The sequence below is a fragment of the Camelina sativa genome, chromosome 8 (assembly GCF_030686135.1).
Source record: "Camelina sativa cultivar CO46 ecotype springtype chromosome 8, ASM3068613v1".
In the NCBI taxonomy this organism is placed as follows: domain Eukaryota; kingdom Viridiplantae; phylum Streptophyta; class Magnoliopsida; order Brassicales; family Brassicaceae; genus Camelina; species Camelina sativa.
Window position 1 is genome coordinate 24,168,256 of NC_141887.1, and position 27,699 is coordinate 24,195,954.

Below are 27,699 nucleotides of genomic sequence, written 5' to 3' on the forward strand. Positions count from 1 at the left end.
AAAGAACCATAACTTATAATATAAGTGTTCGTAATAGTGCCGCCATTGTGTCACCACACGCATTCATATATGCATGATTCATGTCATTGACAAAATATGTATATTTTATAAACAAAAGTTAAAATATTGATCTATAGTCTGCTAAATTTTTACTTTGGATCCCAATTATACTGTATATGCTCTCAAAACACTTATGAAGCAATTTGATGAATAAGGTGGGCTTTACTGAACTAAGGCCCAATAACAGTAAACGAAAATAGTAAAATGGGCTTATTCCGGGTCGGGTCGGGTTAAAAAATGAGGGTCGAGGTTTCAACAGAAACCCTTACTGACTCGGCTCAGGCGACTAAAACCCCAAATCTCATTTCGCCATCTCTCTCTCTCTCTCTCTATCTCTACCTTTTGTGCAAGTCAAAATGGCGTCCGTTGTTCTTCGAAACCCTAGCTCGAAGCGCCTTGTTCCTTTCTCTTCCCAGATCTACTCTCGTTGCGGTGCTTCCATTTCTTCCTCTTACTCGATCTCTCATTCAATCGGTGGAGATGATCTCTCTTCCTCTAGCTTCGGTACCTCCTTCTGGAGATCCATGGCCACTTTTACTCGAAAGTTAGTTTTTTTCTTTCCTTTTTTTATCACTCTTCAGATCGGAAAGTTGAAAAATTGGTTTGGTGAATGTGAGTGATTCCTGATCTTTGTCGTTGTCGATTCTATGATTGTCTTAATCTTATGTTGTTGCTCTTTTGTATCAGTAAACCTCATGTAAATGTTGGAACAATTGGGCATGTTGATCATGGGAAGACCACTCTCACTGCTGCTATCACAAAGGTGCTTCCTTTTTTTTTTTTTTTTTTTTTTTTGTATTTTTGGTTACATGATACTTCCAAAATTGTTGTTAAAGAAACTGTTTTTTAAAGTTGATATTTTTTTGTGATCCTACATATGTTTAGGTTCTTGCTGAGGAGGGCAAAGCTAAAGCTATTGCCTTTGATGAAATCGATAAAGCTCCTGAAGAGAAAAAGAGAGGAATTACTATTGCCACGGTTTGTGTTATCTTCTTCGTATCATAAGTACTTAGTAGGTTTCCAAGTCAATATTTTTTTCTAGTCTTTTTTATTTGATGTTACATTTGTTCTGTTGTAGGCTCATGTGGAGTATGAGACTGCAAAGCGTCACTATGCTCATGTTGATTGCCCTGGGCACGCCGATTATGTTAAGGTAAGATGCCAACATTCTTTTTATTTGATATGTTATAGTAGTATACTATGCTCCTTGGTATATTACATCTTAGCGCTGCAGACATTACTTGTTACACATTTTCATAAGTCTGACTCTAATCTAGTGATCAGTGATCACGGTTTTGAACTATTATCATTACTAGAAGGATTATTCTCTAGAAATGCATCATACTCTAGTATATATGAACTGTTAAGTGGAGTAACATGCATCAGTATTCCTTAGAAATATTTTGATAAACCGTTGAGCCTCACTGCTTGAGTAACTAACTTTCAGAATATGATTACTGGAGCTGCACAAATGGATGGTGGAATTCTTGTGGTTTCAGGTCCAGATGGACCCATGCCACAGACAAAGGAACATATTCTACTTGCACGCCAGGTTCGCATCATGACAATATGAACACTTGAAGCTACTTTGTTAAGTTAGGTTATTTGCTGCAATTTGAATTATCTGATGCACCACAGGTTGGCGTTCCATCACTTGTGTGCTTCTTGAACAAAGTTGATGTGGTGGATGACCCTGAGCTATTGGAGCTTGTCGAGATGGAACTACGTGGTTTGTACATTTTTTAATGTCACAAATTTTCTTTCTTTCAGCAAATGAATTATGTACAAGCTTTCTGACATCAACTCTTGTCTCCATCCAGAACTTCTCAGCTTCTACAAGTTTCCTGGGGATGATATTCCCATCATCCGGGGATCTGCTCTCTCTGCATTGCAGGGCACCAACGATGAAATTGGAAGGAAAGCTATATTAAAGCTAATGGATGCTGTTGATGAATACATACCTGACCCTGTTCGTGTGCTTGACAAAGCTTTCTTGATGCCAATCGAAGATGTTTTCTCAATTCAAGTATACTACTCTACATCTTTCTTGTTATTTTTGTTAAGTCAATTATTGTATCATTTGGAGAATCAGTTATAATACTTTTCCTTTTTCTTAAAGGGACGTGGAACTGTGGCAACCGGTCGTATTGAACAGGGAATCATTAAAGTGGGAGAAGAAGTTGAGATATTGGGTTTAAAAGATGTAAGTGTGCATAAATATTGTGTTTGTACTGCCAAAGTGGTGATTACTGGGGGCTATTATTATTAAGCATTTTCTAAACCATAATCTGCGGATTTGATTTTCAGGGACCTCCAATGAAATCGACTGTAACTGGGGTTGAGATGTTCAAGAAGATTTTGGATAATGGACAGGTAAAGCTAATATCGTGAGATTACAAAGACAAGTTCTGGTCATGTAAGAGACTGATTAAACCCATGACTTCTATTTTGCTAGGCTGGTGATAATGTAGGACTTCTGTTGCGTGGGCTGAAGAGAGAAGACATTCAGCGTGGAATGGTAAGCTTAGGCATCCTTATGACTACTGGATGATTGAATAATAAGACCAAAAACCAACTTTACTAAAGTTTACTTCTCTACGGTTATGTATTAGGTGATTGCTAAGCCTGGTTCATGCAAGACGTATAAGAAGTTTGAAGCAGAGATTTACGTGCTCACAAAGGACGAAGGAGGACGTCACACTGCTTTTTTCTCGAACTACAGGCCTCAGTTTTACTTGAGGACTGCAGATATCACTGGCAAAGTAGAGTTACCCGAAAACGTGAAGATGGTTATGCCTGGTGACAACGTCACAGCTGTTTTCGAGCTAATCATGCCTGTCCCACTGGAAACAGGTAAAAACAATCTTACAGACGCTCTCTTTTGGTACTTATAACAAGTTCTTTCCGATTTTTCTTCACATAATTTTTAATCTTGTGAAACAGGTCAAAGATTTGCCTTAAGGGAAGGAGGTAGAACAGTTGGAGCTGGTGTTGTATCAAAAGTGATGAGTTAAATTACTCAAAAAGCACATTCTTCTCTAGGAATCCATCAATTATGAGATGCTTTTTTTTTTTTACTGCTTTGAGATTTCGGGTAGATCAAATAACAATGTTTTTGGCTCAAAACTCTATTTAATTCTCGTATGCCCTTTGACCAAAAAAACATTTCTCAAATCTCCTTCTTATAATATTTATTTTATTTTTTGCTTTCTTTTAATCAAAAAATTATAAAATTATTTTGTAACCCTTAAAATTTTTCAATATTTACTGATCCAACCACTATTGTTTTGGATCCCCACCCATATCCAATTGCCTAATGGATCTACAACCTACTTTAGTCTAATTTTTTTTACAAGATTTAAAACTCAAAAAACTTCATCTCCCTCTCTCTCTTTTTCTCTCATTTTCTCTCTGTGCTACTTCTCCAAAATCTTCTCCATTTTTTTTTCACTTTCTTAATCAATTTTCGTCATATTTCTCATGTCAACATTAAATAACAAAATTAAAAGAATTGATTGTGAATTTAGGGTTTTTGAATTTAAGTTTTGGGAAAAGAGATTTGGTACTGCAAAAGCCAAGGAAAATACCAAAAATTTCACAATCACGAGAACCAAAAACTCTATGTTACATATTCAATGCACTAGGGAGAGTATGAGGGTATGATCATGAGAAGGTGTTGACAAAAAGCATAGTGCTTGATGTAAATCATCAATGAAATTTGATTTTTAAATTGGAAACTGAATTCTATTCCATACGATAGTAGTATCTTTCTTTATGAGATGATTTTTTTTAGATACAAATGGATTTCATAGGTACAACTGGATTTTGTATGTACAACTCAGACTATTTCGATACAACTAGAACTCTTACATACAACTAAGAACATTTTGGGGCAACTAAAACTCTTGTGTTAAAAGTGATATTGGTACTAAAATGAAACATGTGTCATGTGTAAATAAAATAAATAATATAGTACTTTACTTAACACATGGAGCCGTAAAAGAAAAACATGCTTGAAAAAAAAAATTATATATTGAATTTTTTTTCAAGTAGTTGTACTCAAGCTTTTAGTTGTATTGACATTAACACAATTGTACTTTGGTAGTTTAAAAGTAGAAATAGTTGTACTCAAATTTTTAATAATTTTTTGCAATTGTACTTATGATATTCGGTAATTAAAGTACAATTACTATACTTACATATCAATATGTTTTTAAAAATATGTTATTTGTTTGTTTCCCATAATAATGTGGTGATTATTTACAAAGTAATCATAAATGTATAAGGTAGTTGAAGTAAAAATATGCCAATAGGATAGATACTCATATAACTTTTAATAATCTAGATTTCAATACGAAAATTATGGTTTTTTTTTATAGTTACTAATATAGAAATGAATACTATACAATAATTTTTGTTTGTATTTTTGGTTGCTTTGCTAATAAATTTAGTTGTATTAGTTGCACGTAGTTGTACCAAATAAATAAATCATTCTGGAACCACATATACAAGTGTTCCACTATTGTTATGCTCACACCCTTAATTTATCATCTATATTATTATTTTCACAGCATTTTTCAGAAGAAGGCTTAAAGTTGGACAATATTTACATCATATGCCATTGTAATTAAAACATTTAATACAAAAGAAAAAATTAAAAATTAAATTAAAAAAATCGAGTATGGAAATATATATTTCCCTAAATATCTGAACAACATCAATTTCTATTTTCCTTTTTAATTACAAGTTTTAAAATGTTTTAATGAAAAAAGAAACTATAATATCTTACCTTATTCAATTTTGATTTTCCATAATTGGTTTTCCATTATACATGTTTTCCATTATACATAAATTGTTTAATGTTTTCTATGTTAAAATGAATAGAGCAATTGATGTCAAAAATGGGTAGAAAAAAATATAAAAATAAACTAATAATGTATGATTTTATTATACTATATATATATATATTGTTTTAACCTCCACAAAATGATATATGTTTTTGACTAAAAAAACATGTGTCATTTATAGAGTTATGATGTCAAATACAAATATATATATATATATATATATATATATATATCCTGTTGCACAATTTAAATAGTGAATACATCAAATTTAGTCATATGAGTAATATCAATAATATTATCTGTGTAAATATCAATAACAATACTAAAAAAAGCAACAATAATTTATGGAAAATTTTATTTATCCACGGGTCCAAACCTAAACTAAAAATAATCATAAGAATGTGATGAGATTTAGGTTAATATTAGTACACTTATATATTTTTGCGGGTTGGTTTAAAAACACAAACAAAATATTTTAAAACTTAATTTTATATGAAAGGAGTTAAAAATCAACACTAACCCGCTCCATCATACTCAGATATTTAAAACTAACTATTTTTTTAATAACTATTTTTTTATTATCCAGGGGTCCAAACCTGGACTAATAATAAGTATGTGATGAGAATTAGGTTAATATTAGTACACTTATATATTTTTGCGGGTTGGTCTAAAAACACAAACAAAATATTTTAAAACTTAATTTTATATGAAAGAAGTTAAAAACCAACACTAACCCGCTTAATCATACTCATAGACAAAACTAACTAATTTCAAATTGGTGAATAAGAAAATTTAAATAATTTTATACTAACTACAAAGTATTATACATATTAACAGATGTTTACTTTCACAACAACTAATTTTGATTGATTAAATTCCAAAATAAAAGAATTTTGATTAATTAAATTTCAAGTGAAAAGAATAATTTTTAAATAGATACCTTCAACGCATCCAAAGGATCATAAGGTCCTTAAATTTTCTTCGATGCCTTCTTGCGTGAATTGAGTTAAGGATCTGGCGATCGATGATCTTGAATATAGTTTCCGGAGGAGTCAGCTGAGAGTTGTGAAACACATTTATTCCTTTGCTTCCAAGTTTGGTAAATGCCTTCCTGTCGACACAAGTTTCTGTAGAGTAGATGGCGCAGTACGAGAGGACCCCCTAATCCAAGATAAGAGGTTGTCCCAATTGTGGAACACAACTGGCGTTTGCCGTAGCCTGACAAAGACCTTATTCTACAAAGAAGAAGAAAAGTCACAAGTCAAAAGCAAGTGGTCTCTAGTTTCAGCCTCCACTGAGCATAAGCAGCATAAGTGTGTTAAGTATTGAGATATCTATAGCTTGATTACACACGCTAACACTTACGAAGAGAAGGTAAGAACTGATAGACTCAGATCAACATAGACCTAAGCAACGATTACAGAGATCAACATTGATCTCTCTACAAGCACATCGCTTGGTTACAAGCTCATCGCCTGATCATTCACAATATTCAGCATATTCCAGAAGATGAGCTTCCAAGGCTCTTTTAAACTCATTCTGCAACGGCAAAACCTCTCTTTCTTTCTAAGTCTTTCCTTCACTCTTTGCTCTGTTCCACGTCATCAGCTTGTTTCTTCTTCTTTAAGTAGTACGATGATGAATCGTATAATACTTCCCCCTTTGAAAACAAGCTTGAACTCAAGCTTCTTGTTTATACTTGAACATCCAAGTTTTTAGTAACTTTCTCCTTTTCTGTTGTTGTTGTACTAAAACGTGTAATAGGGTACCTTGGAGATGAATCAATGAACGTTCTGGCCTTCCAGCCATAGATGAGCCCATACTTGTACTTTCTGCCTCATATCCATCCCAAGAACAACCGTGTTTCCAATTCCCAGCTTGTGATGAATCTGAAATTCGTTTCGTCCTCTCAAAAGACTATCCAATATAACATTCAGAGTTAAGCTAGCTGCAGAATTGTGAATATCTAGTCTCATATCTATCAAAAAGCTCTTTAACAGCTCCTCAATGGGACCAGGATTCCATTCATGGAATAAAAGAGATGAAGGATCAGAATGTTGTTGAATCAACAAACCATGTTGAACCTTAAACAGTAAAATCAGTAGCTGCAGTTCCTTATTTCTCCACCTATGCTTTACTTGGAAGTTAGACACCATAACATCTATTGCTTGTCCTGCACAATAGTCGAGTCTCCGTCTTGTCCAAAAACACACTGGAAAACTATAATGAAACAACAACATCTCATTCTCCAAACCTGTGGCAGCCTCCCCATTACTTCCCCCACTGAGATCTAGCTTGCCCTCAAGCTTGAAATAAGGAAACTGATACTCTCTAACAGCATTTTGCAACTTAGTAAGTCTTGAAAGAGACTGTACTATAACCGCAGCCACTCCTTTATCATTTACAGCTTGAAACAATCCCACTCCTTGAGCCAACAAAACATCATTATCACAATTAGACCGTAAAGCCCCAAAAGGAAAGACCATGCTGTCTTTGTGACTTCTGCAAATATGAGAAACTGCAGGGTGTGTGTTATGCAATAACTGAAACTCTACCGCAACCTCCTTTTGCTTACTTCCTTGTGAAACCAGAGCTATATTCCTGCAGATATCTTTCAATTTAAACCACCAATTTTTGCACAACTTACTCCTCCACAAATCTGAAACCCAAATGTAGTTGTTCTCCAAGTTTAACATCACAGCACCACACCTAAACTGATGTATTCTTCTTAAATCAGTTAGCTTCCCTGTGACTTCAAAACCAAATTTGAAATCTCTTGATGCGACCTTATCCTTGTACTTGAATTTTCAGGTTTTAAGAAACTTCTGTTTCTTATATTTGTGCAAGACCATGATAAAGACTTCACTTGATTCCTCAGCAATATAAAGTGTATCATCATCCAGCGCTCTAGGTCCAGACTGATTGTGATGTTATTGTAGTCCCTCTGACCCATAGTTGGATGGAAATTTCCAAGCGTTAGAACTCTTTTCCTGCAGCCTCACAAGCATAAATCTGATATTGCTCAACACACACACAACATGAAACCAAGTCACAAACTTCTTCTCCAAAGTAAAACCCAACGAACAATGTAACTGGGACATGTGACTGATGAGTGCAATGTTGACGTCTTCGAGTTGCTGCAGCTCTATATCATCAAGACTAACTTGTAGTCTGGGTTTAACAGCAATATCTCGATAATTTCCCCTTGATTCCTTGTCAGGAAAAAAAATGAGCTCTGTATCACCATGCAAAAGCTGTTTCACGCCTCCTGGATCATGCATCATCCTCATTCTAGACGTCACCCTTGACATGTGAGCTTGCTTATTCAGTCGCAGGTTCCGAAATGTTCTCTTCTTCTTCACCAAATCAATGTTATGATCCCTTTGTGATCTAGTTCTCAGCATAGTCATGTTTTTAAACTTAAATTTCCATGACTTAGGGGATAAACTCAGCTTCTTCTTTTGCTGAAGTCTGTGGCTAATAGGGAACAATCCATCAAACACCTTATGTGCATTTTTCTTGTTCTTGACACATTCAAAACCAGGTTGTGGATGTTCCCGATTTCTCCACACAGTATCAAATGGCCATGCCTCAAAAACATTCAACGGTTCACTACACAAACTAAGGCTAGGTTCCAAGTTAGAAATAGAGACCTGAATATCTTCAATAGGAGGTGAGACATGATCAGATTCCTTCTGTGAACTTGAGTGAATCTCCACAATCGATGAATCGGTGACAAAATATTCACCTCCACCCAACGCTTTTGTAGCCAGAATTGCCTCTGATGAAGAACAAATCTTAACTGGACAGGTTGATTCCACTTCTGATTCACAATTTGAAATCAAATCAGTTGCCGAAGGCACCTGTGAAGAACAATTCTTCACCGGATCAAATTGTGCCAACAACCTCTGCTTAAAGACATTCCAATCCATGATTTTCTCTTTACTCATCTCTCGCATAAACCATGTCAATGCAACTCCGTCTAAATACAAAAAGACAAGATCAAGCTTCGCATCATCTGAGTAACGGCCACGACTGAAAAGCCTCTCCACTTTTGGAATCCACACCGACAGACCTGTTCCGGTGAACATAGGTACATCCTTACAACCATCATCTTCAGAGATCACAGAGTCCATCATCTCGTTGAAGCTCCGATCTCAGTTTCACCGCACCAATGTTAAGTATTGAGATATCTATAGCTTGATTACACACGCTAACACTTACGAAGAGAAGGTAAGAACCGATAGACTCAGATCAACATAGACCTAAGCAACGATTACAGAGATCAACATTGATCTCTCTACAAGCTCATCGCCTGATCATTCACAATATTCAGCATATTCCAGAAGATGAGCTTCCAAGGCTCTTTTAAACTCATTCTGCAACGGCAAAGCCTCTCTTTCTTTCTGAGTCTTTCCTTCACTCTTTGCTCTGTTCCACGTCATCAGCTTGTTTCTTCTTCTTTAAGTAGTACGATGATGAATTGTATCAAAGTGAGAGACCTGCAATCTCCAAGAAAGGAGCCTCATCCGTGTAGGTAATCTATCAAGCTGAGCAACCCACATATTGAAAGAATTGCGAGGAATAGCTCCTTTGAACCAGACTAAAGGGGCCCAATTTTTCACTTCTTCCCTATGTCTAAGGAACTGCGTGATAGATATTAGAATTATTGTGTAATTAATTCTGATTGATCTGATTGATATGATCCTTGCATATCAAGTGTAATCCCTGTAATTACGCTACACATTTTTGTATATATTGCTGAATGTTAATACATAATCCCTCAAGGGAATTCACCCACTTACACTGCCAAGTCTTTGAAGAAGAGAAGCCATTGCAGTCCACATTGTTCACACACCAGCAATAAGAATCCTAATGAAGATGATTTAGAGGGAGTCTTACAGTTGTGAGGTAAATATGGAGGTCCAGAGCCTGCGGAGATCTGGGAGGCGGAAGAACCCAAGAATTGCCTATCTACTTGAGAAGGCTTTGTTTTGAACTTTTGAACAGTGAGGTCTATCTACTTGAGAAGTTCCTTGTCAGCCTCGCCATAATCCGTGCATGTTACATATAATTTGTAACTGTATGCTGCTAGTGCTACACTCAGTGCCCACTTTTCTTCAAGCAAAAATATTAATTAATGAATGAGATTTTATAAGATCTTCTCAAATTTTGCTCTATTTTATAAGATTTTCTCAAATTTTTGTGCATAATTTTTTTTTATTAGTTTAACAATTTATGACTATTTGAATTATGCAGTATATTTTTCTAATGGTTGAAGTTTTATAAATGACAAAATATTTATTGTTTATTAATCTTTGTGCTTTAACCCAAAAACTTTTATAAAATGGGACATAGGAAGTATAATTTAAATATCTATACCATCATAACAAACCATATTTTAAGTTTTACATCTTAATGCATAAAACTAAATATTTTATACTAAACACAATTAATACAGCATATCAAATCTATATCTTAGTTAAAATTGAAAAAAAAAAAATTAACAAAACATATTTAGCAAAAAAACAGAATCAACATTATTTAAGATATATTTGATATGATGTTATCTCATAAGTACTAATTTTACCTCATATCATGATTAATTTTAAATGAGTGAAATATAAAATTAAAACATATATAAATAAATAGAGACATTCTCATCAAATAACTGAAGATTCATTCTTATTAAAATATAATTTATTCCAAATTATTTTATGTTTTGACGTATGCATTACAAAAATGCATGTGTTGAAGTTTATAAAATCAAACATAAAAGATTACTAATATTTTTAAATGATTTTTTTAAAATGATACATATTAAAATTTGACAATTTTTTAAACTAAAATAAATTTCATTGTTAGACATTCAGTTTGATAATCACATTTAACTATCTATTTCATTGTAAAATCATATTTTAATTCACTTCTTCATGGATTAGAGTTAAAAATTTAATAACAAAAATAATATGAGCATCATATGAGATAATATGTATATTTTTTTGAGTATTTTAAATTCAACAAGAAAAATAATCAGTAAAAAAATCAAATAACATCCACAAAAATTTTGGAAATCCAAAAATATCCAAAATATTATTCTTCTATATGTCGTAATTACATAAGTAATACGTATGTCAATTTTCATGAATTAACCAAAAAAATTCATTACTACAAACTCATTTTTCTATTTTTTTTTCCAGGTTTCTCATGTTACTACATGCATTAAAATCATTAAAATAAGCATATAGAACTATACTAATACACATCACATATTGATTTTTTTAAGTTTATTATTCTTTTAAAGTTTTGTGTATTTATTTATTATAAAAAATATTATATTACAACAATAAATATAATTTATATCTAACAACAATAAATAGTTTTGTGTACTCATTTTTCTATAATTTAAATTTCTTTTAGATATATGTCTGTCTTCCTTCAAGCAAAAATATTTTTTAAAACACATATGAGAGGAACATCCATACGTGTACACATCTGGTACACATCAAGAAATGCAAGATCTTAGAGAAACAAAGAATGCTAATAAAGTGGCATGACCTCTCTCCCTTGACTTAATATCCGTATGTATATCTATTTCACTATGATTTTTTTTTTTTAATGCAGTAAATCATAATTTCAATAATGTCCATGTTAGAGAGCAGTTCCGATGTTGCCCATGCCGAGTGCATCAACAAAATCTTTGGGGATGCAGGAAAAACCTCTCTTCCACGCATGAACTTTAATCTTACCTCCACTCCTCATGCAAAGGACTATGTGGCGTGAGCATATCTGATTCACAATAGCTTAGCATACTCGAGGGATTTAAGAGACTAGCATGCCTCAATCTCTCTAGATCATATACTTTTACTGGGATCTTTCTAAAGCTTCAAGTGTTGATACTTGATGGGTGTGAGAACCTATCGGAGGTGTGTGGGTTTACTTTTGTCTATGTTTATAACTTCAAATCTCTTTTAACTTTAATTTAATTGTTCGATATGACTTGTTACAACACAAATGTATTCTTAGGAGTCACTTGGTATGTTTGTCCACCAGCTAAGTAAAGTAGAATACTTCCCCAACTTGCAGAGGCTGGTAAGTATTTTATTCGATTGAGTTTTTCTTTTTATGGTTAAATCTTTTCATGCATTTTTTCAAAGTACAAAATTTCTATTTAAAAATCTTAGCTAGTTTTTTTTGTCTTTCGTTTCTGATTTTGCGGTGAATTTTAATTATTAACCTATAAGAAAAGTAAACATAGTAGAACCACTTTTTTAGACAAAACCCACTTGGTCTCGATGTCATATTATTAGAGTGATTAAAAAATAAGAATGACTTTTTTTTTGTAAGTCAAATCCATGAAATCAAATATTTAGTCGCAGTCTATTGACAACGTTTTGGACCCATTGATTAGTTATAATATTGCAAATACTATCGAGCAGGTAGATGAGTGAGTAAAGTAATCTCATTTCTATAAAGAACGATATTGACAACTCGATCGGTTTTTATTATTTGTTTACTTGCTAGCCAAGAAAGGAGAAAACATTATTGAATTTTCGTATAATCGTTTGCTGTTAAAGGTATGGGATGTATCCTTCAGCGGAATCTTGAGTTATATTGAAACTACCGCAGAGGAGAAGCTCAAAAATAACGAGTGCACTGTGCACACCATCAGACTTGTGCTATTCCATTCAAGTAACGTGACGGTAAGCTACTGTATCCACAATGGAGCCATGATTGCTTACACGGGTGTCTACCCGCGTTTGTCAACGGTATTGAAACGTTGATCCAAGACTCTACCTTCACACAGCGGTTTCGCACAGACGAGGTTCACGTAGTATGGCGAGAAAAGGAGGATTTGGTGCGTGGGGGATAAGAAAGTTGCTGCTAAGTAGTTAAAACAAAATGTGTTTTATTAGTCATTTATTTGAATTAGAATTCTGATTTTCTGATTAGTGAATTACTTGAACACCTTAACCTTTCAAAATATGACTACTACTGGAGCCTGTGCAAAAGCTCTCCTGATTAGTTTTAATTGTTGAATCTGAATCCGTCAAGGCAGAATATCATGTATGACCGCGAAAATCCAAATATATTAGATAACGAATATGATGCCTATGTAAAATGATAAAGAAAGAATAGATTCTCGGAGGCGAGATATGATCTCTTTCCTTAACCCAAAGTAGCTCCCGCAGTGTGGCGGATTAGTGAGTACATGGATTCCAGGATACAACCGAGACGAGCCCGAATCACAGCACTTGATTTCGGACTCAAACGAACGTTGGCTCAACGATACACTCTTGATAACACTTACGTTTCTTAGAGAGAGAAAGAGGAGTGAGAGAGAGTTGGATTTTTGCTGTTTTTGAGTTTTGTTTCTTCGCAAGTGTCCGAAACAATGAACGAGAGAGCTCTGTATTTATATGGAGAGAACGACGAGATGCTCTCCACAAAATCTGGGCTCGTGGACTGAGATATCGGGGAGTTGAGGTGAGCTGAAGACGCGCCCGAGTATCACACGTTAGCGAGATCTCCGGAACGACTAACTCTTCCGTTTGGAGTTGATAAGATTTCAACTCTCGACTTCATTATGCAAAACGACATATCTTGTTGGACCTAAAGGCCCATTAACCAAGACCCAAACTCGAGCTCAGTTTGATACGACACAAAGGCATGTGTGGTTTGCGTAACGGTCACTCATCTCAAGCTAACCACTTCTCATTCATTATAACAACGATTTTGACAAGTAACTACACTATGTTATAGTGCTCATTACAAGGAATCCAAAGAGTCCTTAAACCGGTCATTCCGATGATGGACATCACCGGAAAATTCACCGGAAAGATGGCTAAAGCTATGTTGTCAAAATTGTAGTTCCAACAATCCCCCACATGAATAGAATTGACTCTAGACATATGAAGACTTAACTAAATTTAATAGACTAAAAGACTAGACTGACTAGGCTGACTCGACTTTCAAGAGTGTATGCGAAAAATAATTGTGTCTGAGATAGTAGCATTTTTCAGCCTTGAACTACTCATTGTTAATATCTGTCGGATTTACTGGCCAGGAGGTGAACATGATGTCTTGAACCACCCGGATATTTATGTAAACCGAGACAACAGGTATAACCCAGCTTCTTTTTCTCGAAGAACCAAGTTCTCTATTGTGTTCGTTTTGGCCATGAACATGCCTGGATTTCATGAGTGAAGTTGGAGAATATAGCCTTACATTTTATTCTCCTAGAAACGGCCTGATTTCACACTCACTAGGTGATTCGCCATTAGCGTTTGTTTTAAGAAGTTTTCCTTTAGGAAATGCTCCACTGATATATCAAAGCTTATGGACTTGATCATTAAAAGCATTGCTTAACCTCTAAAGACACAGGAAGTACTGTTTTTCATCTTAGGAACTGGGCTGTGACTATTAGTCATACAGTACTCCAGATTGATTTAGTTTTCCCTTTGAACCTAATTCTTGGGATCTCCAGTCATTTAGGTGGGGTTTCCATCAAACATCCTCTTAGATTGTAGGCTTTAGACCCATTCCTCTTGATGATTTTACAACTTGATCTCTAGCTAGCCCTTTAGTAAAGGGGTCTGCAAGATTAAAAACTGTATTTATGTAATTTATTGTAATTACACCAGTAGTGATCAAGTTTCTAATGGTCTTATTACGTCTTCTAATATGACGGTTCTTGCCATTGTAGTGAGTATTGTGTGCTCGGGCAATAGCCGATTGGCTATCGCAGTGTACACATAATGCCGGCACAGGTTTTTCCCACATCGGAATATCTTCCAAAAAATTACGAAGCCAGTCTGCTTCTTCTGCTGCTTTATCTAAAGCTATAAACTCCGACTCCATGGTTGATCCAGCCGTTAGAGTCTGTTTCGCAGATTTCCATGATACTGCTGCACCTCCTAGAGTAAAGACATATCCACTTGTGGATTTTGAGTTTTTGGAATCAGCTATCCAATTGGCGTCACTGTATCCTTCTAAAACTGCTGGTTCTTTACCATAGTGCAGCCCATAAGTTTTTGTGTATCTTATGTAATTTAATACTCTTCTTATGGCTTGCCAGTGTTTATGACCTGGATTACTGGTGTAGCGACTTAGTACGTTGACTGCATGCGCAAGATCGGGTCGTGTACAATTGGTTAAGTACATAAGACTTCCGATCACCCTAGCATACTCTATTTGTGACACCGCTTCACCCGAGTTTTTGGTCAAGTGAAGTTCATGATCTACAGGAGTTTTTGTTTTTCCTTTTGAGTAGTTTTTAAACCGCTCAAGTATCTTTTCAGCATAATGTGCCTATGACAGAATAATTCCGTCAGCGGTTCTAGTGATTTTAATCCCTAGAATGACATCCGCTAAACCCATATCTTTCATGTCAAATTGACCATGAAGCATATTTTTTGTTTGTTGGATTATGTTTTTATTGCTACCAATGATGAGCATGTCATCAACGTACAAACATAACAAAACATACCCACTAGGAGTAGTTTTAATGTATATGCACTTATCACATTCATTTATCTTGAAACCATTTGACATCATTACATTGTCAAATTTTTCATGCCATTGTTTTGGAGCTTGTTTAAGTCCATACAACGACTTCACGAGTCTACAGACTTTATTTTCTTGTCCTGGAGCAACAAACCCTTCGGGTTGTTTCATATAAATTTCCTCTTCTAAATCACCATTTAGAAAGGCGGTTTTTACATCCATTTGATGGATTTCCAGGTCTCTTAATGCTGCAATCCCGATTAGCATTCTGATTGATGTTATTCTCGTTACAGGAGAATAGGTGTCAAAGAAATCCAGACCTTCTTTTTGTCGGAATCCTTGCACCACAAGTCTAGCTTTGTACTTATCAATAGAGCCCTAATTTTGTTCTGAAGATCCATTTACACCCTAGTGGTTTAAACCCTTCAGGTAGGTCAACTATCTCCCGTGTATGATTTTGCATAATGGAGTTGATCTCACTATTAACGGCTTCCTTCCATAAAGGAGCGTCGGGTGTAGTCATGGCTTCATTATATGTTCTCGTTTCGTTCTCTGCAAGAAGAACCATCAAGAAATCTTCACCGTAAGTTTTTCCCTGGCGAGCTCGTTTGCTACGTCTTGGTTCTTTTTCTACTTGTTTTACCGAGGAACTGGCCTCATTAGTAGTGGTGATTGCATCTCTCTCTTCCCAAGTACGTTTCAGATTTTGTTTATCCTTACAAGGGAAAATATTTTCAAAGAAAGACGCATTTCTTGATTCCATTATTGTATTAACATGAATATTCGGAATATCTGATTTGTGAACCAGAAACCGATAAGCACTATTGTTGTGTGCATATCCAATAAAAATACAATCAACGGTTTTAGGTCCGATAGTAACCTTATTTGGAGGTGGCACTGCGACTTTAGCGAGGCACCCCCACACTTTTAGGTATTTGTATGATGGTACATTTCCTTTCCAAAGTTGATAAGGCGTATCGCCGGTTGTTTTGTGCGGTATTTTATTTAGGATGAGGTTTGTGGTAAGCAAAGCTTCCCCCCACAGGTTTTGTGGTAACCCCGATTCCTGCAACATTGCATTCATCATTTCTTTCAGAGTTCGGTTTTTGCGTTCTGCAACTTCGTTAGATTCCGGTGAATAGGGAGCAGTAGTTTGATGTATAATACCATTTTCTTGACAAAAGTAATTAAAAGGTCCATCATACTCGCCTCCTCTATCACTTCTTACTACCTTGATAGTATTTGAGAGTTGATTTTCAACTTCGGTTTTATATTCTTTGAATTTCTCCAAGACTTCGTTTTTACTACGTAACAAATAAACGTAGCAATATTTTGTACAATCATCTATGAAAGTAACAAAATACTTTTTACCGCCTCTAGATTGTACGTATTTTAAATCGCACAAATCTGTGTGTATTAATTCTAGAGGTTTGGTTGCTCTTTCAACACGAGGTGATGGTGTTTTTGTGAGTTTCGCTTGAACGCATACTTCACATTTTTCTTTGGTTATTTTGCATTTTGGGATTAGGTTCAAATTAATTAATCTTCCCAAAGATTTATAATTTACATGTCCTAATCGTTCATGCCATAAATTAGAAGACTCAACCAAATAAGCAACTGAATTTTTATTCATGGAATTGTTTGAAACAGAAGTAGAAGCTACATCATTTTTCTTAAGGATTGTTGCAACACACAGCTTAACAAGTCCTCCCTTAACAAAACCTTTGCCAATAAAGACACCATTCTTCCTCAGAGTCATCTGATCGGACGCAAGGTTAGCAGCAAAGCCATGCTTGCTCAATAGGGTCCCAGAGACCAGATTCTTCCTCATGTCTGGAACATGCTTCACGTTGTGGAGCGTGACGGCCATTCCGGAAGTCATCTTCAAGACCACCTTTCCGGTTCCAACGATCTTGGAGTGAGACACATTGCCCATCATCAGATTCTCACCAGACTTGTATTTCTGATAAGTGCTGAACATGTCTCTGTGAATGCAGATGTGGGTAGTGGCTCCAGTGTCGTACCACCACTCCCTTGGGTTCTCATTGTTCATCACCACATTTGTTTCCGTGACGACCGCACACAAGTCTTCTTCAGTCAAATTGGCTTGATTTTTACCCTTGTCTTTGCTGCGACATTCAGCGGTTTTGTGACCTTTCTTGCCACAGTAGCTGCACTTTCCAGCAAACTTCTTAGCCCCGCCTTGCTTCTTGAAGAACGTGGAGGACTGAGGTGCCGTCTTGCCTGGTACAACCTTTTTTTGGTGAAGCTCCTTTGTTGCCATAGACAACCTTGGCTTTCCCTTTTCTCCTATACTCAGCCATATTTGCATTCTCATTAATGACGGACACATCGTTGTCACGTGCAGTTGATTGGTTTTGCAGCCTTGAGATTAGGTTGAGCAAGGTGATTGGCTTCTGCTTGTGATCCAGATAGTGCTTGAAGTCGCTCCAGCTTGGAGGTAGCTTCTCGATGAAGCAATTCACTGTGAATGTCTCACATATGTTCATTCCTTCATCAGCTAACTGTTGTGCAAGCACTTGAAGCTCATGTACATTGTCCATTATGGGCCTGGAATCCACCATCTGGTAGTTGAGAACCTCCCTTGTGGCGTGTTTCGCTGAGCCCACATTGTAGACTTTGTACTTGGTTTCTAGAAGATTCCAGAGAACCTTGGAGGTTAGTGCTTTGTTAAACACCTTGAACAGCTTTTCCTCCATGTGCACAAGGATGGCATTTTTGCACAAGTAGTCCGAGTGATGCCATGCATCAACGCTTGCATTCGCATGCACGTCGTTGATATCAACAGGCAGTGTCGGAGCATCTTCGGTGAGAAACTTCTGCAGGTTGAGTGTACACAAGAAGAAGTGCATCTTTTGTTGCCACGATTCAAAGTTTGTGCCATCAAACTTGTTGGGCGTCACTGTAGAGCTCGGGATGCTCGGTTTCAGCTCGGTCGGAAGGAGAGGAGCAGGTGGTGGACCGTACCCAGGTTGGGTTGTCGACTCACGAGGTTCCTCGAAAGCACCTCCGTTGTTGTTGTTATCAACACCGTTAGTCATCTGTTCATAAAAGATAAAAGATATGTCAATATTTTTGAACAAATATAATTATTAATCAAGAGTTAGCAATTAAATAATTGAATAATTAAATTAATTTAATTTGCTAAAAATTAATTATTTTCTGTAGATAGCTTTATAGTACGTTATAACACGTTTGCAATAAAGCTATTGTAGAAAAAACAATTTTTGATTGCTCGAAGAACTGTTTCACGAAACTACCACATGCATGGTCTTCATGGAAACTGTTTTAGAATCTCGAGAATCTTGTAGTGAAGTTTTGCGAAATACAACCCGAAGGCCTTCACATAAACATTCACAAATCGATTACACTACGGCATTAATCGTTTATCAACTGTTCGCGTCGTAAGATCCGTTTTAAACTATATGTAGAAAACGAATCTTTACTTTGGGTTAAGACTGTATGACCGCGAAAATCCAAATATATTAGATAACGAATATGATGCCTATGTAAAATGATAAAGAAAGAATAGATTCTCGGAGGCGAGATATGATCTCTTTCCTTAACCCAAAGTAGCTCCCGCAGTGTGGCGTATTAGTGAGTACATGGATCCCAGGATACAACCGAGACGAGCCCGAATCACAGCACTTGATTTCGGACTCAAACGAACGTTGGCTCAACGATACACTCTTGATAACACTTACGTTTCTTAGAGAGAGAAAGAGGAGTGAGAGAGAGTTGGACTTTTGCTGTTTTTGAGTTTTGTTTCTTCGCAAGTGTCCGAAACAATGAACGAGAGAGCTCTGTATTTATATGGAGAGAACGACGAGATGCTCTCCACAAAATCTGGGCTCGTGGACTGAGATATCGGGGAGTTGAGGTGAGCTGAAGACGCGCCCGAGTATCACACGTTAGCGAGATCTCCGGAACGACTAACTCTTCCGTTTGGAGTTGATAAGATTTCAACTCTCGACTTCATTATGCAAAACGACATATCTTGTTGGACCTAAAGGCCCATTAACCAAGACCCAAACTCGAGCTCAGTTTGATACAACACAAAGGCATGTGTGGTTTACGTAACGGTCACTCATCTCAAGCTAACCACTTCTCATTCATTATAACAACGATTTTGACAAGTAATTACACTATGTTATAGTGCTCATTACAAGAAATCCAAAGAGTCCTTAAACCGGTCATTCCGATGATGGACATCACCGGAAAATTCACCGGAAAGATGGCTAAAGCTATGTTGTCAAAATTGTAGTTCCAACATATCAAACGCATTCTTGCATAACATTTATTCTCTTCAAAACTCGTCACCTCTTACTTAATCTTAGGTTCTACAACACAATATCATCTTCACATTTACAGCTCGGTACTAACACAAGTTTTCGTCATTTACAAACGACCTTTTAAGCTTCCCATGAAGTAGTAAATCAAGATTTTAACCTCTCATCGTGAGTATTCAACATGCAAACCTAAGCGCAAACACAGCGATTACCGTCGCAGCTCTGAAGTAAACCTCCTTGATGCTTTTCTCCACACTGTTTATGATTTCGTCATCTTTCAAACTTGAACATGGCTTGTTTGCTTTCCTGTTGGCATGAACAATCACCTCCCTGAGTCTATTCACAGCCCATGCAAGTATTACCAAACTGAAACCAAGCCCAGTGTCGAAAAACTTGTTTGCGCAAAAGGGTACACGCCTTGAAACAAGGCTACATGCGACAGAGAAGAGCACAGCGATTCCAGTCCCAGCAACACTGATTGAAAACTGAGTCAGAAGTTCTGAGAGCTCTCCGCATGATTTCTGTAAAGAGACTACTGTTGCATGTTTGTGTTGATGATCATTGCCTATCATTAAAGACAGAAGGCTCTCGTAAGCGTGGAGATGGTTTCTTTTGTATAGGTCCCTCTCTTTAGCTTTTCGCTTCGTGTTTTGTTTCCTTGGTGACTTGAGCCTGGTTTTCTCAGGACTTGTTCGAACCCAAAAAAAAGAATACAAATATGAGAGAACACTAACAACACAAAAGTTAAGTAGTTATGGAAGCAAGCAAGTAAAGATGAGATTAGATTACCTCTTCAAAGGTGCTAGCACTGTAACTGCTTTCAGATTAACCGGTGCTAATACGTCACTTTCAAACCTGCTTAAAATAAATAATAAAAGCATTTAACACCAAGAAATGAAACACACTCAAATGAACGTAGAGTCTGTGCGATAGATCTTACCTCTGAAAGTGTGGGATGAGCGGTGAGAGCTGTCTCCATCTTGTTGAATTCCTTGACAAATTGAACTCGGAAGCAATAGAAAGTAGATCATTCAACTCAGGATTGCTATTTGAAGAGAACAGAACGTGACCATTCGATCTCACAGAGAACTCTGGATTATCAACCATATCCCTAACAAGATCTAAAACCGGTTTCCCTAACTCTTGATTCAAGTAAAGAACAGAGGAAGTATCATACGGTCGTAGCTGAGAACTGGATTTCATAGCATCTAACTCCATCAATTCGTTAAGCAAAGACATGTCGAATCCCTTTTCTTTAAACTCCTCTGACCGAGACAGAAGAAACTCCATCACCTTATCTTGTCTTGCAAACTTGTCAGCGATTCCAAAGCTTAAAACCAGAGATTCTGGTGCCGTCTCTGCATCAACCATAAAGCACGTTCATATAAATTGGTGAAACTGATGACAGGAAAGTTCATTAACCACCAACTTGAAATAAATCAGAAACAATAGAGCTTACCATGAACATCCATGAGCAGAGGTTTCATCATGGCTGAGTCAATCTCCACGAACTGGCTAAACGAAGAAGAAACCGGTTTCCATGGTTCCAAGGTGTCCGGATTCAGCTTGAAGGAGCTTGCAGGTATGATCTCTTGTCTTGCTCCGGGGTTCACAAGATAAGACCTGCTATTCTGCTTTATTCATTGACAATAACATAATCAAAACAAGTGTCACCGAAATCAAAATAAGATGCAGACGCCCAAAGTGAATCAAAGATGCTAACTTTACATGAACCCAGACTAAACTGAAGCATTCAAACCCCCAAATCCACCAAGATGTAGACTAAAGACACAATTTTTACACGAACCTAGATTAAATTGAATCATTTAGAAGAAAGCCATCAAATTTACACGAACCAATCAAATGATTCAATTTAGTTTACCTTGATGATTTCGGTGTTACAGAGCTCATGAGGAAGACCAAGGCCAGGGATTGAGTAGCCATGAGAATTCATGTAGCAAAGCTTGATCATTTTTGTTGGTTGGTTGGTTGCAGATGAAGTGAAGAGAAAGAAACAAAAGTTCAATCCTTTCCAAGGAAACTTGGTTCCTTCTCTTCTCTTCGCTTCTTCGTCAGAAAGAAGCCATGGGGGTAAGGGTAAAGTAATGTAATGAAGATACAAAAAAGCTTATCGCTAAGACTTCACCTACGCCGCAGAAACGAGATTTAAGAATCTTCTAGATTTTTGGCAGGGACCGAAGAAGAAGAAGACAGCTGAGAATTCTTAGATTTTTTCTGAGGCTTAGATTAATTGCAATTAGGTACTTAAAAGAAATAACTTATACCCGACGACTCTATGTCGACCCAAAGAAACAAATACCAAAACTACTTTGACGCCCCCTATACTATATATGTCGACTTATACACCCAAATATTTCGTATTTATCTACACTAAAATGTATTCTTTTCAAAAAAATTGAAATATTATATTAATTTCTGAAAATATATTATTGACAACTAAGTTTTTAAAAATATCTTATCTCATGAAGAAGTGTTAGTTTCCAATTTTTCTTTTTTTGTTGAAAATTACTAACAGATATATTATATGTCGACTAAACAAAAATCAAAAATAAATTATACCCCCAAATATTTCGTATTTATCTACACTAAAATGTATTCTTTTTTAAAAATTGAAATATTATATTAATTTCTGAAAATATATCATTGATGACTAAATTTATAAAAATATCCTATCTCATGAAAAAGTGTTAGTTTCCATTTTTTTTTTAAATTACTAACAGATATATTATAATATGTCGACTAAACAAAAATCAAAAATAAATTAGAGAAGTAGTCTAAAATAGCACTAAAACAAGTTTTATGTACAAGTATAGCACACATTCCAAAAATTTCCAAAAAAAATACTATTCAACAATTAAAATATTTAAATTTTTTTATTTTAGGTTTAGATTCTCAATTTCACATTTAGGGTATAGTTTTGAAAGGTAGGATTTAGACTAAATTAAACTGTGGATTTACTGACTATTATTCTAAAACCGTGGAGTTTTATGAACTTGCCTTTAAAGGAGAGGTGCTTGAATCGCGTTTTTCTCATGATACAAATGTTAGTCTTTGGGCTGCACTCCAGGTTTACGATAAGAAGATTGTTGTTTGCACGTAAGTCATTCAAACAACAATTTTTAGAAATCTCACTAAACCGTTTAGTATTTGAATTTAAGATTTAATTTTGAATGATTAATTAGTGTTATTTTTGGAATTTTAAAAATATTGTGCTAAGTTTGAAAAAAAAATTATTTCGGTGCTATTTTTGAGAATCTCTCAATAAATTATACCCCAAGTATTTCGTATTTATCTAACTAAGAAATGTATTTCTTTTTTTAAAAAAAATTGTAATATTATTAATTCGTGAAAAAAATACATTGACAACTAAAGTTTTAAAAATATCTACCTACCAAAAAAATATGTTTTTAAAATATCTTATCACATGAAAAAAGTGTTCGCTTCCAATTTATTAAAAAATTATCAGTAGATGGTGTAATTTAAAAAAAAAAAAATCACTTTTGGTAAAGGTTTTCACAAAAATACGCTAATACTTTGGTTAAGTTGACTAGCTCTATATATGTCCTTTGACTTCTTAACAGTTCTTTCCTTTTGAATCTACCGACTACCGTACTAGATTATCTGACAAAACGACGACGTATTTGTGTCTATTAAGCTCTGAAACTATACACACGACAAGCACAAGTCTTGAGAGTTCAATCAAATATATGTATAAAACAACAATTACATTTCCGAAGGAACCAATTTTTTCCCCCAACTTCTACAACAATGAAGCTTTCTATCTTTTCTAACATCATATAACAAAATGTCTGAACCGTTTTTTACAACAGCGACAAGAGCCGAAACACAGCTCGCTACATTGACCCGGGAGAGCCAGTGTGCTTGTTGGCTACTGGAGTGGCTGTATTAGAGCTGCTAGCTTCTGAGTTGTATCGACTTGTAACTTGAGAAGTCCTCCTGGTTGGTACTAGAGGATTGCTTTCTTCCTCATCAACTACTCGTGGTCGGTCAAAGTCCTTGCCTTTAAAAACCGGATGCACGTAAGCATCTTTCAGATATTCCTTTAGGTTTAGGTTTGGTTCCGTTGCTTTTTCTAGTGTATCCTTCACCATTGCTTCCTGTTAACGCAGCCAGTCCCAAAAATCAGCTTAAAAAGTTATATAAAATGTCTTTTTTCCAAGAGTTTTTGACTCATCATCACCTGTAAGGGAAATTTTGAGAAGGCCGATTCAAACCGTCCTGCACAGTATCTGTTAAACCAAAAGGTTAAGATAGGCTGAGGGAGAAGCAGAGCTGTTACTTTTGCAAACTTCTTTGTGCTGAGCAAACCCATCATCAGAAGCTGTGATATTATTAGACATATGATCAAACGTCTATGCACATCTGGCCAGTATCTAGCCCCGCTCTCATATTTCTGGTCGTAGACATTTATAACCTTGCAACAGAAGATAAGACATAAATTGCATATATTGCAGGTATGCTTTAGAAGAATACTATGATACTTTGAAGGTACCTGATGCCGGAAAACAACGTAGGAGAAAGCAAAGAAGACGATAATGAATGGAAGAAGAATGGGCGCAACCGCAGCGTATACAAGGCCTAACAAGAAATAGAACTGAATCCGTGGCTCAGATGTTGCAAAGTCCAGATGACCTGGATCCATTGCTTGCTGCCTGTCTTGTTCTGTCTTTACCAGAAACGTGTTTTTCAGATGAAAAACGACTAATGGAACCACTCTGAGTATCTCAGCTGCAATGCCAGCCCAACCATCGACCATGATATAAGTGATGAAAAATGTGGCCTTCATTGGGATTGACACACCAACTGTTTTTGGAATCCTATAAGTAAAAGAGAGAAAGAAGTGGAGATCAGTCGTTGTTCATGTGTTTATCAGGTTGGAAATTTGACACAATGGGAACATCTCACCAAAGTACTTACTCCGTTGGTGGTTGCTCAAGGAAAGATTTAAGCTGCTGAAACGCTGTCCCGGTAATGATGCTCCCAAGAAAGACATTGACAATAATGAACCAGAAATACTTTTCAGCTGATCTTCTATCTAAATAGGAAAGCGATGTATATCCTTCTATTTGTGACATTGTCATCAGAATAGTCGGAAGTATGATGAGAAAAATCTTTAACGCTATTCCTGGAAGAAACCCTTGGATTACAGACTTTACAGTCTTCCTGCATATGAACAAAAAATGAACAACAAACATGAACAAATATTAAGCAGTCAATAAATGAATGACATGAGAGGTCAAGTTCCAAGGCAACGGTCAAGAACAAAGAAACGGGGACTAACATTTCTATAACGGGCTTCAAGAAAGGGAGAACTTTTTGGATCCCTTCAAGGTTGGCAAGAGACTGAACAAATGCTATAGGAATCATGAAGCAGAAAATAAGAAAAAACAGTGCAACTGTTGTGAGCAATCTTCTTATTGAGAGCTCAACATATGGAATAGCGAGATTATCCCAGAAAACATCGCGTGGTTCGGGAGCCCATTCCGTCAACCATATTGTTGGATTGTGGCATTGCTGCGTTTGAGCACAAACGGCTGTTCCCCACCGTGATTTGAAGGAAACAAATGCTGCTGGCATGATAGCCTTAGGATCGTTCATGATCTTTTCTCTTTCTGCAGCTTCCTGTGTTTATGTAAAGAATTACGAATGCACTTCTAATAAAGATGTAAATGGTATGAAGACTACTTCTAAAAGGTGAGTACATACTTTCTCAGCCAGAACCTCCATCTTTGAAGTATAGAAGTCAATTGCATCAACTGTAGTTCCCCAAAAACCTCCATAACCTGTCTATATAATGAATTAAATAACTACCGACGAGTATTCAAATCATGAAATTCAAAAGAGTCATTTTGCTGAAACATTACACCAGAGCTATGTGTTCAAAGGTTAAAATAGTCTTGAAACAGAGGTACCTTTGTTGTTGGTCTATCTGTTGGCTTCCTCTCGTATTTATTCTCGTAGTAAGTCAACCAATTTTGCATAGCTTTTCTCTGTGCAACTAATTTTGCAAGGTCATTTGCATTGTACACTACCTGGGAACAATCAAATAAGAAAACGCATGACATACTCAAGTGCAGAAACCAGATAGTTTTTACTGGTTTCCGACTTATTGTTGATGACTTTACCATTCAGCCAGCTAAAGAAACGTACCTGATGACAAAGATAATGATCTGGATGATTTACACAAAAGAAGTGCTCCACATGCTCGTTTACTGATTCATCAGGATCTGGAGGAACATTTCTCACGAGTACCTGCAAAAGCGTAGATGGCACTACTTCAAAGAAAAAACAGGAGTAGCAAAAAGCAGGTCCTATGGGGTATGTAAAACGCTGGCCCTAGCTGTTAATGTTAAGATCACTAAGAACCATTTTCCTTAAAGCATACATAGACGCATCATTCGCAAATATATTATGTTGTCAAGATCTTTGTTCAAATTAAGATGTATTTGGGGAGTGGTGAATCTGGCAAGGAAAAGAGAAGTAAGTTTCTACATAACAGTAAAGATAAGTACAACAGATAGAATAACTCACCGTGAGTTGATCAGGACGACGGCTTTCTGCTGCTAGATGTCTCAGTCTCATAATAGCCACAGTCTTATATTCCATATATAATGTGTAGCAAGTCCATAGTGTAAACACGTATGTCATAGTTATATGTGCCCAAAACCTGGAACCAATAAACTTCCAGTCGTCTTAGTTGATAAAATAGAAAAGCTGCACATGCCATCACACAACTTTGTAAAAAAGAAGGCATTATTGTCAACACTTGGATGAAAAATCAATTAATGACACTGTCTATTACTTGCAGAAAACATTCCACTTGATATAAGTTTGGCAAGGTGCTTATAACATCTATATGCCCTGAACTGAAAGAAAATATGTGGAAGCATGTCACTTAAATACCTCGGTGATCCTGGTGGAACATTGGATATTGACAGCTTGTCGACGTTACTGAATGTCAAGTCATCGATATTTTCTAGCGTTTCTCCTGTCCAATTGACAGGAACCAAAACTCCAAAAGCAAGTAGTGTTATTGGGACGAACATTTTCAAACTGCATTGCAACACAAGAAGAAAAAATTAGCGGTCCGCCTTTGAACAATGCTGCGTCTGAGAAAACAAACAAACATATATAGAGACTGAAGCACAATTCAAAACATGCTTGTGCCTCACGAGATCGTGTTCAAGATCAATGGCATACATACCCAAGAAGGTAAATGCGGATATACACAGCAGAATCAAGCCCTGCATGTTCGATAAGCTCTGGTTCAGGCATCTGAAGCGCAGCAGGCATCCAATTAAGAAACTTTACATAAGTAGTCCAATCCAAATTCACAAATCTGTTCATAATTCCTCTAGAACGAGTTGGACTTCCTCGTATCCCTTTGAGATACCATTTCGGGAAGTAAACTCTATCGTTAACAGGCTGAAGCCTCAGCATAGCGAAGGCAAACAAGAAAGCAAATGCAGACATGAGATTGATAGCTGCAGAGAGTCCAATATCTTGTATAGAAGCCATCTTCTGTTAAACGTTCTCAATCCTGTTGTTATAGAGAGAACAAAAAAGTACAAAACTTTAATCTTTCTTTTTCAATTTTTGTAGCATTACATTAAAAAAGAAGATGAAATCTCAGTGGAAAGCTACCTGAGAGAGGGAGGAAAAGATTTGTTTTTTTTTTTTTTTTTGGTTCTGACAGTTTCCAGAGAAAATGGAATTGGCGATTGACTGTGAGAAACTGAAATTTTCCGAGAAAAGAGGAGAAGACGAGAGAAAATGGCGCCTTGAAGGTGTCTGTGAACGAACTCATATCTCTGAATCAACCAACGGTGTAGAGAAAGAAGAAGAAGAAGAATACAACAGGACATTGTTGTCATTCTTCTTCTTCTCCAACGACATTTCATCTTCTTCCTCTGATTCTCCGATTTTTTCTGCTT

The 27,699-nt window shown here is 36.2% G+C and overlaps 4 protein-coding genes and 1 pseudogene across 5 annotated transcripts; 1 reads left to right on the forward strand and 4 right to left on the reverse strand.

The window, feature by feature from the left end:
* The first annotated feature begins 325 nt into the window (after positions 1 to 325).
* LOC104707790 (elongation factor Tu, mitochondrial) lies at positions 326 to 3,234 on the forward strand. The gene is made up of 12 exons (XM_010424214.3): positions 326 to 604; positions 748 to 823; positions 946 to 1,038; positions 1,139 to 1,213; positions 1,508 to 1,612; positions 1,699 to 1,789; positions 1,881 to 2,086; positions 2,180 to 2,263; positions 2,368 to 2,433; positions 2,516 to 2,578; positions 2,673 to 2,913; positions 3,004 to 3,234. Exons 1-12 carry the CDS (start codon positions 417 to 419, stop codon positions 3,072 to 3,074), a joined length of 1,359 nt encoding a protein of 452 aa, XP_010422516.1. The 5' UTR covers positions 326 to 416; the 3' UTR covers positions 3,075 to 3,234.
* A 2,448-nt stretch (positions 3,235 to 5,682) lies between these two features.
* Positions 5,683 to 9,339, reverse strand: LOC104707791 (uncharacterized). Its single transcript, XM_010424215.3, has 2 exons — positions 6,273 to 9,339; positions 5,683 to 6,142 (listed from the first exon to the last, which is right to left on the reverse strand). Exon 1 carries the CDS (start codon positions 9,044 to 9,046, stop codon positions 7,838 to 7,840), a length of 1,209 nt encoding a protein of 402 aa, XP_010422517.1. The 5' UTR covers positions 9,047 to 9,339; the 3' UTR covers positions 5,683 to 6,142; positions 6,273 to 7,837.
* Positions 5,805 to 9,609, reverse strand: LOC147940402 (uncharacterized; annotated as a pseudogene).
* A 10,121-nt stretch (positions 9,610 to 19,730) lies between these two features.
* Positions 19,731 to 22,079, reverse strand: LOC104707792 (uncharacterized). Of its 2 annotated transcripts, none has more exons than XM_010424217.3 (5): positions 21,606 to 22,079; positions 21,183 to 21,354; positions 20,664 to 21,081; positions 20,513 to 20,578; positions 19,731 to 20,410 (listed from the first exon to the last, which is right to left on the reverse strand). In XM_010424217.3, the coding sequence occupies exons 1-5, from the start codon at positions 21,693 to 21,695 to the stop codon at positions 19,900 to 19,902; spliced, it is 1,257 nt and encodes a 418-aa protein (XP_010422519.2). In that variant the 5' UTR covers positions 21,696 to 22,079; the 3' UTR covers positions 19,731 to 19,899. The 2 variants fall into 2 exon arrangements, with proteins under 2 accessions (XP_010422519.2, XP_010422518.2); XM_010424216.3 differs by having other exon boundaries at positions 21,183 to 21,357; positions 21,606 to 21,976.
* A 1,352-nt stretch (positions 22,080 to 23,431) lies between these two features.
* On the reverse strand, positions 23,432 to 27,661 carry LOC104707793 (hyperosmolality-gated Ca2+ permeable channel 1.7). Its single transcript, XM_019229087.2, has 12 exons — positions 27,410 to 27,661; positions 26,970 to 27,305; positions 26,669 to 26,818; positions 26,297 to 26,432; positions 25,916 to 26,017; positions 25,678 to 25,797; positions 25,472 to 25,552; positions 25,047 to 25,387; positions 24,683 to 24,928; positions 24,258 to 24,582; positions 23,946 to 24,179; positions 23,432 to 23,862 (listed from the first exon to the last, which is right to left on the reverse strand). Exons 2-12 carry the CDS (start codon positions 27,281 to 27,283, stop codon positions 23,599 to 23,601), a joined length of 2,313 nt encoding a protein of 770 aa, XP_019084632.2. The 5' UTR covers positions 27,284 to 27,305; positions 27,410 to 27,661; the 3' UTR covers positions 23,432 to 23,598.
* Positions 27,662 to 27,699: the final 38 nt, after the last annotated feature.